The sequence below is a fragment of the Condylura cristata genome, unplaced genomic scaffold (genome assembly GCF_000260355.1).
Source record: "Condylura cristata isolate star-nosed mole 26May11 unplaced genomic scaffold, ConCri1.0 scaffold00033, whole genome shotgun sequence".
NCBI lineage: Eukaryota > Metazoa > Chordata > Mammalia > Eulipotyphla > Talpidae > Condylura > Condylura cristata.
In genome coordinates, this window is record NW_004567134.1 from 10210077 (window position 1) to 10222912 (window position 12836).

Below are 12836 nucleotides of genomic sequence, written 5' to 3' on the forward strand. Positions count from 1 at the left end.
GTACTCAAAAGTGAACAAAAATTTTACTTTAAAACGTAAAATGTACTAAAAATATACTAAAACTACTAAAAATGTATATGACATTGTGAAATTACATACATTTTTATTCACTAAAGGACATGATTATTTCTGATCTTATAACCTTTATAGAAATCACTAAGTCATAAATATGAAAGGAAGCAGAATTTAGTTTTGTCTTCTAACTTGAGTAAAATAGCTTATGTCTATATTTCTATTGTCTCATATATATGGCGAGGCTACTTGATGCTATTTAAGATTTAAGAGGTATGAGGCAAACAAGGACAAGGAAGTCACTCTCCCAGAACTTGTAAGCTATAATTTATGCTGATAATAAGTCACTGCAGTTTATCAATTCTGATTTTATTCATTGGAAAGAGACTAAACCAGAAGTTTCACATCTCAGTGGTTAACTAGTAACAATGTATTGCTAGAAACAAAATTATGGGAAGTTTGAACCTAGGACAACTTTTCAGCATTTTCATTTATATACAACAGCTCCACTAACAAAGACCTGTCACCATTTTGTTTCAATTTGGATTCTCCTCATAAAATGTACTTTTGTCTTCATTAAAATTGAGGTACTGAGCAGACCTGTTTGGTCTAGTTTCAGTTCTTAGATATGATGGGTTAAATTGCAAAAAAAAAAGAAAACTTAATTCTTAAATTTAAACACAACATTGTAACTAACTCAGATGTATTTGTTTTAGCAGTAGTTTGTTTTATAACTCATTGTTATAGAGACTTATACCTAAAAAGGAAAGAGAATGTGTAGCAACTTGTACTGAGTGAACAGTTTGTTGACTCAACCAGTTTGGTTAACTCTGTTTTTTCTCCCTTTCCATTGTAGCTAGTCGCCTGGGGTTGTATTCCAAAACTTCCCAGTCAGTCTCAGGAGAAGAGATAGACGCGATGGATGTCCAGCAGCTTTCGCAGATAGTTCCAAAGGTAGGCTGAGACCAGAGCCTTCCCAGTGCAGTCAGGTCTCTCTCTGAACGTGAGCCTTCCTACTGTCCGAATGAATCTGAGAGAATAGCTGGGGCAACCAAGCAGCTTGTTTTAAGTCTTGAAATGCAGTAGTCTTGCCGTTGACATCAGTCCTATCATTGAGCGAGTGTTTGATGGGATCATTGTATCAGTGCAGATTCATTAACTTCAACAAGAACAAGTTTTCTCCAAGGAAGGTCTTATGACAATTCACAGTGCTTGTGTTGTATTTACAAAGCCCAGAGTGAAGAGAGACCCTGTGCTGAATGGGTTCCTTCCTCTGGGGGTACCCTGCCCACTTACCAGCTTAATGACATTTGTATTGTTTCCAGATTTTGGCAGTTATGGATAAAGTTAGTGCAAACATTTGGGTACAGGTTTTATGCATAAAAATAAATGTTTGGGCCCTCCCTGGTGGCGCAACGGATTGGCGCTGTGCTACTAAGCCAAGCCAAGCCCTTATTACTTCAGTGGGAGTTCGAGCCCCACCCCAGAGGTGATCCACATGGTGCAGCAGACCTCTCCTGTTTTGCCTGCTGCTTCTGTTCTGCTCCCCGTTCTGTCTCTGGTGAATCCTGTCACCACCGCTGGTCTGTACCCCATTTCTGTATGCATGCACAAATACAATCTTTAAAAAGAATAAATTTTCATTTCTCTTGGTTAAATATAAGAAACCGCTGGGTCATATGGTTAATGTATGTTTTAGCTTTGTAACAAACCACGGCAGTTGTTTTATGAAGTATCTTTACCATTTTACATTCCCACCGGCAGTGTCTGAAAGTTCCACCCACTCCCCATTTGCACCAGCACCATAAAGTTGTCATCTCCCCCCCACCCTATAGTCTCATAGGTATAGAGTGGTTTTATTGAGGCTTTAATTTGTATTTCCTTTACAAATAATAGGGCTAAGTGTGTATTTATATGCTTATCTGTCACCCACATATTGTTAGTGAGCTGTCTGCCCTGGCTATTTTTTTAAAGCTTATATTCTTGAATTTTTGAGACTCTGTATGTTAGAGTTAATAAGTTCTTATCAGTTATTTTTGAAATATTTTTGACAACTCTAGCTTCTCTATTTTCTTTAAATTATTTTTCAAATAACATGAGTTTTAAATCCTGATGAAGTCCACTTCCTCATTTTTCTCTTTCCATGTAACTTGTCTTAGATATCTAACTACTCTTTGCCTAATCAAAGATCACTATGATTTCTTGCCTGTTTTCTTCTACAAGTCTTACAAGTTTAAGCTTTCTACCTAAAATTTTTTATCACTTTAACATTAAAGTCTGTGATCTCTTTTTGAATTTTTGTGTATGTTGTGAAAAATGGACTAAGATTCATTATTTTACATTGGATGTTCAAGCACTGTTTGTTGAAAGGACTCCTTTTTTCATTGAAATGCCTTTTTACGTTTGGTAGCATGATTTTCTGATAAGTTATTTATAGGGAGAAAAGGCATCTCCTAGCTTATAAAACAGCTACTTCTTTAGAGTCACATTCTTGTTGTGGTATGAATTCAGTCTTGGGGGTACTGTGGGGGCGTAACCGAGCTGGAAGGGCTCTGTCAGAGGCGGGCAGCATTCTTGCCTCCACGTTGTTGTCTGTCTTGTCTTTGTGATGTTGTTTTCTCTCCTTTATCCTGAGTGCTCTAAATTGGGGTCATCAGTGTTGTTTCCTCAGCATCTAGGAGCAGTGTGTGTGTGTGTGTGTGTGTGTGTGTTTTGTTTTAGATTGAGAGGAGAAGGTGTTTTCATATCTGCAAGTTACCCTATGCACCTGTCCTGCCGAGAGTTCCTTCCTGACATTGTTTCTGAAGGAAGAACTTCCCCATTATGTTCTCTGGGGGGCATTGGGGCAGAGGATATATACTAAATATATGTGAAGTCTGTAGTTAATTAAACATTTTCCCATTAGACTTCTGTTCCCATTCCAGAGATGTGAGTAACTAGTGAAACTGACAGATTTAGCATTTCATTTTACTTGCTTTCTTCATCTTATTCTCTGGATTGCTGATAAAAATGCTAATAAAGTCTTAAAAAAAACTACATAAACATAGAGAAGAATAAAACAAATTACAGATTACATCATTAGTTTGCACAAATTACACCATTGGTCTTTTTCAAATAAGAGTTTTTGTGTATTTATTATGGCAGATACTGTGATGCTATTACACATGATTAAACCATGTAAATATCAGTCTTGTGAGGAAACTCCCTGAATTGCTTAAAGTCCTCCATCTCTAGGAGGAACTTTTTAAATACCAAGGTTTCTGCCCTGGTATTTCATGTCTATGAATACCTAAGTCTTTTAAGTCTCTTTTTTTTTTAAGATTTCTTTATTTATTAACATAGACCTGGAGTACAGGTCAGAGGTGCAGGTGCGGTGAGAGGATTCACCAGAGACAGAGTGGGGAGCAGAGCAGGCAGACTGACAAAGTACACTGCTGAGAGGAGCAGCGGGCATTGCAGGAGAGGTCTCCTGCGCCATATGGGTCACCTCCAAGGCAGGGATCAAACTCATGCTGAAGTGGCTTTAGCTTCTTAGTGCTGTGTTTTAACCCACTGAGCCACCACAGAGGGCCCCTGAGTAAGCTTTTCTTAATAGCAGAACAAAACTTTTCTTCTAAATTGCTTGCCTACAGAGGTTTTCCCACATGTACTAAAATAATATAAATTTTCTCTCATTGAAATGTAACTCAAATCTCTTAACATTGCTCTGTCCTTTAGACGTAGAGTATTAGGTCAAAACTACAGAATACTATAGAAACTGATTTTGCACAATTATTTATCGCATACATTTAGGAGTTCTTAGTACTTTCTGTTTATGATTTCTCCTTGTGTATTTTGTATTTCCTGTTGATAAGGAGGGCATCTTCTTTCATTCTTCATTTTTATAGCAGCATACCTATATATATTCCTACCAAATGCCAAAGGTATTATCACAGTCTGTGTGCTGTTTAATTTTTGATAGGTTATCAATACTACACCTATTTTTGTCTTAAATATATCAGTTATCTCTATCTGTCTGGAAGATTTGGAGAACTTTGGCTGCTTATTTGAATGCCAAAAGTCGTTTTACTTATTAATCCCCTTTGATAGTTTCCTGCTTTGTTCCTTATGACTGCTTTGTCTGGTGATGTTACTCAAAATAGCCGTGATTGCTGAACACAAACGTGATGCTGCAAAGAAGCGTGCACCCGAGGAGTGGAAGTTCTTATGCAGGTCCTGCCTTCCTCCCTCTTCTCGTGGTCACCATTCCCTCCATTGTACCCCAAACTTCCTCACTGCCCTCCCTAAGTTCTCCTCCTGACTTCTCCCTTTTTACTCTTAAGGGGCAGTGAGGTGATTGTATTGTGTGCTAGTTTCAAATTATCAAATTACGCCCTTTTCCTGGGTAGAAAAACAGGCATGAAGATCAGAAGATTATTAACAAAGTAAAAATGCAATTTTAGAATAGAACTTTAATCCCAACTGTAGTATAGTCATACAGTTGTAATTTTTTAGGTCTTTTATATCTCATTTCTTCACACTTTTTCAGCCACTAAATTTTAACATTTTTCCTCAACTGGAAAGATTGACCTGCTCATGCTGGTGCATGCAAACCATATTTTCTTTGGCACTATTAATGTACTGTGTGCATGACACCATGGGTGTCACCTCTGCAGTGAGATCTGCTTAGGCTCAGAGTGGTGGCTCTTATTTTTGAATTTCCATTGAAAGCTTTGAAATGCTAGACTCTTCCATCAAGTAATAGGTGCACTGGATGTGTGTCAAGTAACGTGTTACTGTACAAAAGAATTATGCCTCTAGCCAAGAGTTTCATCCTCACTGTTGTGGTCAGTGACAACCCACAGTGACTACAATGGAGCAACTTGCAGTGGTTCAAGAATTAAGTGGAACAAAAGCAAAATTCTACTTTGTGCAACCTGAGTATTTGTAATTAGCCTTTTATTTTTAAGTATTCTGTAAATCTGCAACCTTTGCTAAGTACTTGTACGTTGGTGCTGTGCTCTACATGATTAATTTCTGCAGTGAAGCTGGATTTTCATTTAAAAGTGATCAGTATGCTTTAAATACAAATGTCACTTAGTCCTTTTAAAAGGATCTCCAAATGGACTTTTAACTTTCGTAAAAGGGAGAGTATTTTATGAATATGAATATGATTCATCATATCTGGGTGATTGAATAGTAGTCAGTAATGTGATGTTACAGTTAGACTGAATCTTTTGCTAGGAAAAGAATCCTCTTTTGTTTGATTTTTAATTATAATTTGGAGAGGATACCTGGGACAAGCTTTAGAGTCATTCGCTCTGTTTACATTCATTTTATATGTACTTATAGGACATTAGAGATACAAGGCAAAAACTTTTCTTTGTGGAGCTTACAGTCTGAGATAAATGTGTGTACACATATGTATACCTAGATATGTATATACACACATATCTATAAATAAAATGCTGCTAAGTGTTAACACTGAAAGGAGGAGGGAGAGAGATAAGGAAGTTTGAAGACCTCATTGAGCAGGTGCTGTCTGACAGGAGGCAGCAGCCGTGTAACACCTATGGAAACATTGCCCACAATGTGAAGGGGGATGTAGTCATGGAGGGCTTTTGAGCAGAGGACAGAGCAAACCATTTGTAGGTTGATCTAACCACAGTGTTGAGATTAGGCTGCCGAGGGCAAGGGCAGAAAAGAACGTGAGTTTAGCCCAGCTGTAGCCTTTTAGCACTGGCATTTAGAGTGGGGCGGTTGAAATATGGATATATTTGAGAATGGACCCAACAGAATTTGCTGGCAAACTACTGTGACACATGAAAGAAAAGGATGGCTCTTAAAATTTAGAGGCTGAGCAACTGCCAGGATATACCTGCCTTAGAATAAGAACGAGCCAGTTTTTTGGGAAATAATAGAGGTGCCTGGGATATGTTAAGTCTCAGCGCTCTGCCATGGTCAGAGTTTGATCCCTGGGAGGGAGCTGACCCATATGGCACAGCAGACCTCTCCTGTCTCCCTACTGCTCCCCTCAGCAGTGTATTTCAGTACATCGGCCTCTGTCTCTGGTGAATCCTCTTATGCCCCCTACCTCTGGCCTACACCTCGGTTCTATGCAAATAAATAAATAAATCTTTAAAAAAAATAAAAACAACAGGACAGGTAGAGCAGGTGGGTAGATTAGTTTCATCAATCGGGATTTCATTGGGAATGTCTAGGCTAGAGAGAAAAGTGTATATAAATAAAATCTATAAGACAGTAGGCGATCACCTCAGAAGAGGTAACTGATTCTTAGGCCTCTTATGGAGAAAAGCCTAAAAACTGAAAAATTCAATCTAGAGGTAGGTCCTGAGGAACCTGCTTATTAGAACAACCAAAAAGGTAGGAAGAAGATCAGGAGCATGGAGGCTGGTCATGGCCGCCAAGAGGAAGTGTGGGGGTGGGAGTGACACTGTATTAGGGCGCTGCTGAGAACTGAGTAAGTCAGACAAGAGATGGGCATTGGCGTTAGCAACATGGGAGGTCTCTGTACCCTCATGGATTTTGGTGTACTGATGGGAGAAAATCTGATTGGGTTCCATGAGGAGACTGATGCACGAGTCTTGGCTTGTTCTGTTCTGTCTCTGAAATGTTTTATGAATAAAGCGGTGTTCAGAATTTAAACATAATAGGACAGATTGAATAACTTGTTTAGATTGTGTGTTTTTGTGGTACCTTTGGTAAAGTTTGAAATACCATGTCAAAGAATGTGTTAAATTTATGACATAGAGTATACACGTGATCTGTGTTTCACAGTTTAAATTGATGACTTAAAAAAATTGTTCTTAGTTGTAAATGTGTGGGTCACTATAACTTTCTTTACAGTGAAGATTTTGAGTGTATCCTGTATTTCAACAGGTTGCAGTATTTTACAGAGCTAGTCCAAGGCACAAGATGAAAATTATTAAGGTGAGTCTCTAAGAGTCAAGCTAGTTCTATCTCATTATGTAAACAACTACACAACTGTTAGCCTTTCCTGATAGTTGTGGGACTAGAAGCATGAAAATTGAAGGAGTTGTGAAGCAAAGCAAGTGGTATATTTTTGAGAGCTTGCAGTGGGAGAATTTAATTAGCATAGGAAGAATGTAAAAGAAAAAATTCATCACACTACTTGCACCCTCCTTTAAATAATTAAACAATGTAGAAGTAGGCTCTGAGGAAGTCAGTAATGCATCCCAGTATGAACCCCAGTGTGTAATCGCTTAGAAACTGAATAAATGCAGTCCCCCCTCCCAATAATATTTTAAGAATGTAAACAGTATTTAAAAGCTTATGGCTGCTTTTATTATCAGTCAGAAGTATATAAGGTAGCTGACATGGTATCCATTAGTTAATGGACTTAAGTCGTCTGTCATCTTAAGCCTGCCATTTTATTAGTTACGATTATTCCAGCCTCAGCACGGTTGGCATGGGGCTGGGTAATTCTTCAGTGTGAGAGCTGCGTGTGAGGGGTGGTGTGTGCAGTGGCGGTTGTGGCATTTGTTCTCTTGCCCTCCACATGCCAGGAGCATTCAAGTCGTGACAGTAAACTGGATCTCTAGTATCACCCCCAGATAACCTCTTAGAGACACAGTTTCCCCTGAGAACCACCGGATAGTTAACTGACCACAGATCAGACTTTATGTATACAGTTCTCACACATGGAAATAGCAGTAGCATCTCTTTCTAAGTTTTATCTTAAGCCTCGCATATATTGAATTGAAACTTGTAAATTGGTGGTCTTTATAATTTTCACTTTAAGCTTTGTGTTAAAAAAGTAGATAATCATTTTATCTGTGTGGAAGCAACATTTTTATCAGAATTTCTTCCTCCTGGATGCTAGTCTCTGCAGAAGACTGGATCAGTTGTAGCCATGACGGGAGATGGAGTAAATGATGCGGTTGCTCTGAAGGCGGCTGACATTGGTGTTGCCATGGGCCAGACTGGCACAGATGTTTGCAAAGAGGCAGCAGACATGATCCTGGTAGATGATGATTTCCAGACCATAATGTAAGTTTTGTTTCAGTGAATGTGCATCTTAGGTTTTACCTTTTCCATGCTCTACCCAGATAATCAGCTGGCAAAGAATTGGTAATTTTTAAACATTGGGTAAACTGAAATTAACTCTTTTACTAGGGTAATTTTATGCCTTAGTGTGTGGAGAAGTTAATTTATATGGAATGCAAAAGTTATAGTAAATATAGGGCCATTGGCTTATAAAACTAGCCAAATGTCACAATTTCTGGCCACGGGTGTGGTAGTATTACAGTGAACCTCATGGAGCTTTTATTCTAGTTAAATCCAGCCTGCATGAAGTAGGCATGCATCTGGTATCTTTAAGAAAAATCAGCTTGGAGAAGTTAAGATTATTTCAGTATCATAATGTGTAGTATGTACTATTACTTGTTTTGAAGACATTATGTAATTTTAATGTTGAAATATCTTTTTAAGATAAGAATTTTAATATAGTGCACAACAAAATTAGGTAAAGCTAAAGCAGTTTTAGCTTTCATTCCTTGCTAGACTTTTTCTAATATTGATTGTGGGAAGACAATAAGATTATTTTAATGATTTATGTGTTTTATCAGTTAGAAAGTTGTTTTCAGAGTTAGCACAACAATTTTTAAGTATACATGTATCTTTTAATTTTGTGTGCAGTTTTCTCAATTTTCTTTTTTAAATTTCAGGTCTGCAATTGAAGAGGGTAAAGGCATTTATAATAACATTAAAAATTTTGTCAGATTCCAGCTAAGCACGTAAGTTTCTAAGAAGTTTGTCATTATGGGTCTTACAGATAAATGAACAGTAGAATTTAAGCAGAAGGCTAGAAGTTTCTGAGTTCTTGTTTCTGAGGTTTGTGCATATATAAGTATTCCAAAATGAAAATACATTGTAGTCTGAAATTTAAAATGGCATGATAGTTTCTAAATCTGTCAGGTAACTGTATCATCCATATATATAAACCCTTGTAGATTAATTAGTAGCTTCTCAAATTACTGAAAGGGGATGTGAAATCTTAGTGTTTACTTTTAGTATCTTTTTACAAACAGAAAACAGACCAAAAGTAGTTAACAAGCTCATTGAAATGGTTAACTACTGTGTAACAATAGCTACTCCAGCGTCAGGTTTTGAATCTCTATCTACTGTTGTTCAAATACTGTTTAAGTATTATAGATTGTAAGGGTTAACACAGCTTAAAATGTTCACATGAATAAAACATACTTAAAACATGGCCTTTAAAAACATAGTAGTAAATTGAATTTTTATATGTTAAAAAATATAAAATTAATAAGAATTTACTATGTGACGGATTTCTTTTTTAATGACTTTTTTTTTCAACAGGAGTATAGCAGCATTAACTCTAATCTCACTGGCTACATTAATGAACTTTCCTAATCCTCTCAATGCCATGCAGATTTTGTGGATCAATATTATTATGGATGGACCTCCAGCCCAAAGGTAAGCCTTTTTTCATGTATAAACTCAAAACGAGGAGGAAGGATAGTGTAATAATTCACTTGTAAGATTTCCTTCATGGAACACATGGGGTATCTTTGCAGCAGCATATCTGTTATGGATTGTCTGATATGTGCATATCACCTGTTCTCTGGGGGTGCTCATTCATACATTATGGACGTGAGCCTTTACACTGGGTTAAATGTCCAGCCTTGAATTGAGAACAGATCTGGGAACTCTAGTACAAGGTTCTGACCTCAGGAAGTGAGCTCTTTGTTTCTAAGAATGGGATGTAATGACATAGCACTGAGTTTAATGTGCAATTACCAGGCGGTTTTTTTCAATTTTAGAGATTCTGGGAAAGTATCGAAGGACCTAGTAAAAATGTTTTTTTTTTTTTTTTTTAAATAAGAGAGTCATACGTGAGGCTTCCAACACAGAGTAAGTGATACATGTCAGCAAATCAGTTCATTTGAAACTTCCATGTGTGGAAGATAATTCAGAGTTCAGCTGATACTCCTTTTTTTTTTTTTTTTTTAAAGATTTATTTATTTGTTCATACAGAACTGGGGTACAGGCCAGAGGCTCAGGGGCAGCGAGAGGCTTCACCAGAGACAGAGTGGGGAGCAGAACAGGCAGATCAACGAAGAACATTGCTGAGGGGAGCAGCGAGCGGGTCAGGAGAGGTCTGCTGCACCATGTGGTCACCTCCATGTGGTCACCTCCGGGGAGGCGGGAATCCAACTCATGCGGAAGTGGCTTTAGCTTCTCAGTGCTGTGTTTTAACCCGCTGCGCCACCAGGGAGGGCCCTCAGCTGATACTTTTACTTCATGTTTAAAATAAGTAACTGTAAATAAAATTGGATTGTTTCTTCTTTTTAAATTTGACTGTCAGCCCACTATGAAACTATGAATAAATACAATAGGAGAGCAAGCTAAATTCGGTAGTTATTTCCTAGTAGTCATAGCAGAACTTTTCCTTGTGCTTCAACATCTTGTTTCCTTGAGAAAAGCATATAGTTTTCTGAATAATCGAGTAACAAATCCAAATCTCAAATTTAAAGTAATTCACTCTTTTCTTTTTGTTTTTAAGCCTTGGAGTAGAACCAGTGGATAAAGATGTCATTCGTAAACCTCCACGCAACTGGAAGGACAGCATTTTAACCAAAAACCTGATTCTTAAAATACTCGTTTCATCAATAATCATTGTTTGTGGGACTTTGTTTGTCTTCTGGCGGGAGGTATATTCACTGGATTGCTTTATTTATGTGGCTTTGTATGATGGGCTCTTGGTTATTTTGATGTGTTACATGCAAGAGGAAAAGTTAGGAGATCTCTTTGAAAAATATAATAAGTATTTAAAATAGTTTTATTTCAACATGTAAGTGTTAATAAAACTGTTCATTGGAATAAATCTGCAGAGAAGAATCAGATAAAATGAACAAATTTGGGTAAAAGTTAGAAAATCTGTGTTTAATAATACAGGCTCTTTATTGTCAAAAAAGACTTTTAATATACAGTCTTATGTTTTGTCACTGAAAAGTCATTCTGTTTGTTTCTTTTGACAGCTACGAGACAATGTGATAACACCTCGAGATACCACAATGACCTTCACATGCTTTGTGTTTTTCGACATGTTCAATGCACTAAGTTCCAGATCCCAGGTATGGTTTGGTGGTATTAGCTGATTTGATTCAGTTGGGTAAGCGTATTCTTTAATGGTAGGCAAGGATTATGAATTTTTAGTATGGCTTGCTTTCGTACCATAGATTACTGCTCTTGATAAAGCCTTCCTACAAATTTGTGCCGACAGGCATCTCATCATAGAGATGGGGCTGTTGGAGAGATGAGCCTTTGACCAGAAGATCAAAGTTGATCACAGGTGTCATCACCTGATCTTTCTTCCCATTCTCTTAGTATCTGTAGCTCTGCGATAGGCTCAGGTTAACATTATTCGAGCATAAGACCCACCTGCGGATTCTCATACAGTGATATTAGTCTCACTCTAGTAAAAGAAACACATAGTTATAAGCATGACTTGGTGCATGTGAATTTTTCCCATTATTTTCATCATTGTGTCAAAGCTTATGACACTTAAAATTTGCTTTTCTTCTCCTGTTGTATCTTCAGATGTGACTGCTTTTCTTGATCAGATCACTTTGTTAGAAAATAGTGAAGTATCACCTAGTACTGCATTCCCAGAGCATATGCTTAAGAGGTACTTTCCTGTGAGACCTGGCTGTTTATTTCAGTTTTACAGCACCTTAGCTGTATTACTGTTTACCATGCTATAATTCTCCAAGTGCAGTAAATTGAGAAGTTTAGACTAATTTTTAAAGAAACAGTAGCATTTGATTTTAAAGTCACTTTTACTTTTTCAGTATATACTCATAATCAGGTTTATTATTCAAGAAAGGTTATCTATCTGAAAGGGCAGGAACGATTCAAGAGCTAATTATATATACAGATAAAAGTTTTTTAGTGCTTTGAAATGCTAAGGTACATTTCTTTTTCTTTATTATTTTATAAATACATTTTTTTTTTACATTAGTCTTCATTCTGTACATTTTTCCATCTCAGTAAGGTAGGTACATTTTTTTCTGTGTCTTTTTTGTTTTGTTTTTTAATAGAGTACGTCCTTTTGAGTAAGCCCTTTCTTGATAAAGAGAAGCTGCTTTAAAATTTGTCCTGTTACATTTGAGTTATTCTAGAATTGTAACTAAACTTAAGAGATTTCATAGTATTGCCACTGTAGAATTTCATAGTTTATTGAAAATTGAAGGTGAGTGTATTAATAGTAAAGTTGTTTCATTGACCAAGGAGTAATAATTGAACTCTGCTTTGCCAACAGACCAAATCTGTGTTTGAGATTGGACTCTGCAGTAATAAAATGTTTTGCTACGCAGTTCTTGGATCCATCATGGGACAGTTATTAGTTATTTACTTTCCTCCACTTCAGAAAGTTTTTCAGACGGAGAGCCTAAGTATACTGGGTAAAGAAAATGTTATTTTTATAACACATTTTAGATTAATTGTTGCAAGTATTTACATTTTTTTTCTAATAAAGGTTTTCTTTAAAAAAATGAAATGTGAAGAGGCTGGCCTGGTTTGGCAGTTATTTGGACAAGTTTAGGGAAGTCCCTTTCCTTATTCTAGATTTTTTTCCTTGTAAATATTTCATAGATTATTGTCAGAATCCTATTTGGTGACTCTGAAGTATAGGTAATCAACCTTGTACAGTACTTGTAGTTCATAACTTAATAACTTGTAGTTTACTCTTGTATGAAGAGAAAATTAGATTTAAGCTCATTAAAATCCAAACTTTTCTTTAAAACTACAATTTTGATAAACTAATATTTCAAATTCTT

At 36.8% G+C, this 12836-nt stretch overlaps 1 protein-coding gene across 1 annotated transcript in view; it reads left to right on the plus strand.

Moving 5' to 3' along the window:
* Window positions 1–12836, plus strand: part of ATP2C1 (ATPase, Ca++ transporting, type 2C, member 1) — a 105521-nt gene that overhangs the window by 90229 nt on the left and 2456 nt on the right. Inside the window, exons 18-25 of the mRNA XM_012732077.1 lie at window positions 857–966; window positions 6892–6942; window positions 7856–8022; window positions 8700–8768; window positions 9355–9471; window positions 10562–10709; window positions 11037–11132; window positions 12320–12461. Of these exons, the coding sequence (XP_012587531.1) occupies window positions 857–966; window positions 6892–6942; window positions 7856–8022; window positions 8700–8768; window positions 9355–9471; window positions 10562–10709; window positions 11037–11132; window positions 12320–12461 (900 nt within the window). The remainder of the gene's footprint in view (window positions 1–856; window positions 967–6891; window positions 6943–7855; window positions 8023–8699; window positions 8769–9354; window positions 9472–10561; window positions 10710–11036; window positions 11133–12319; window positions 12462–12836) is intronic.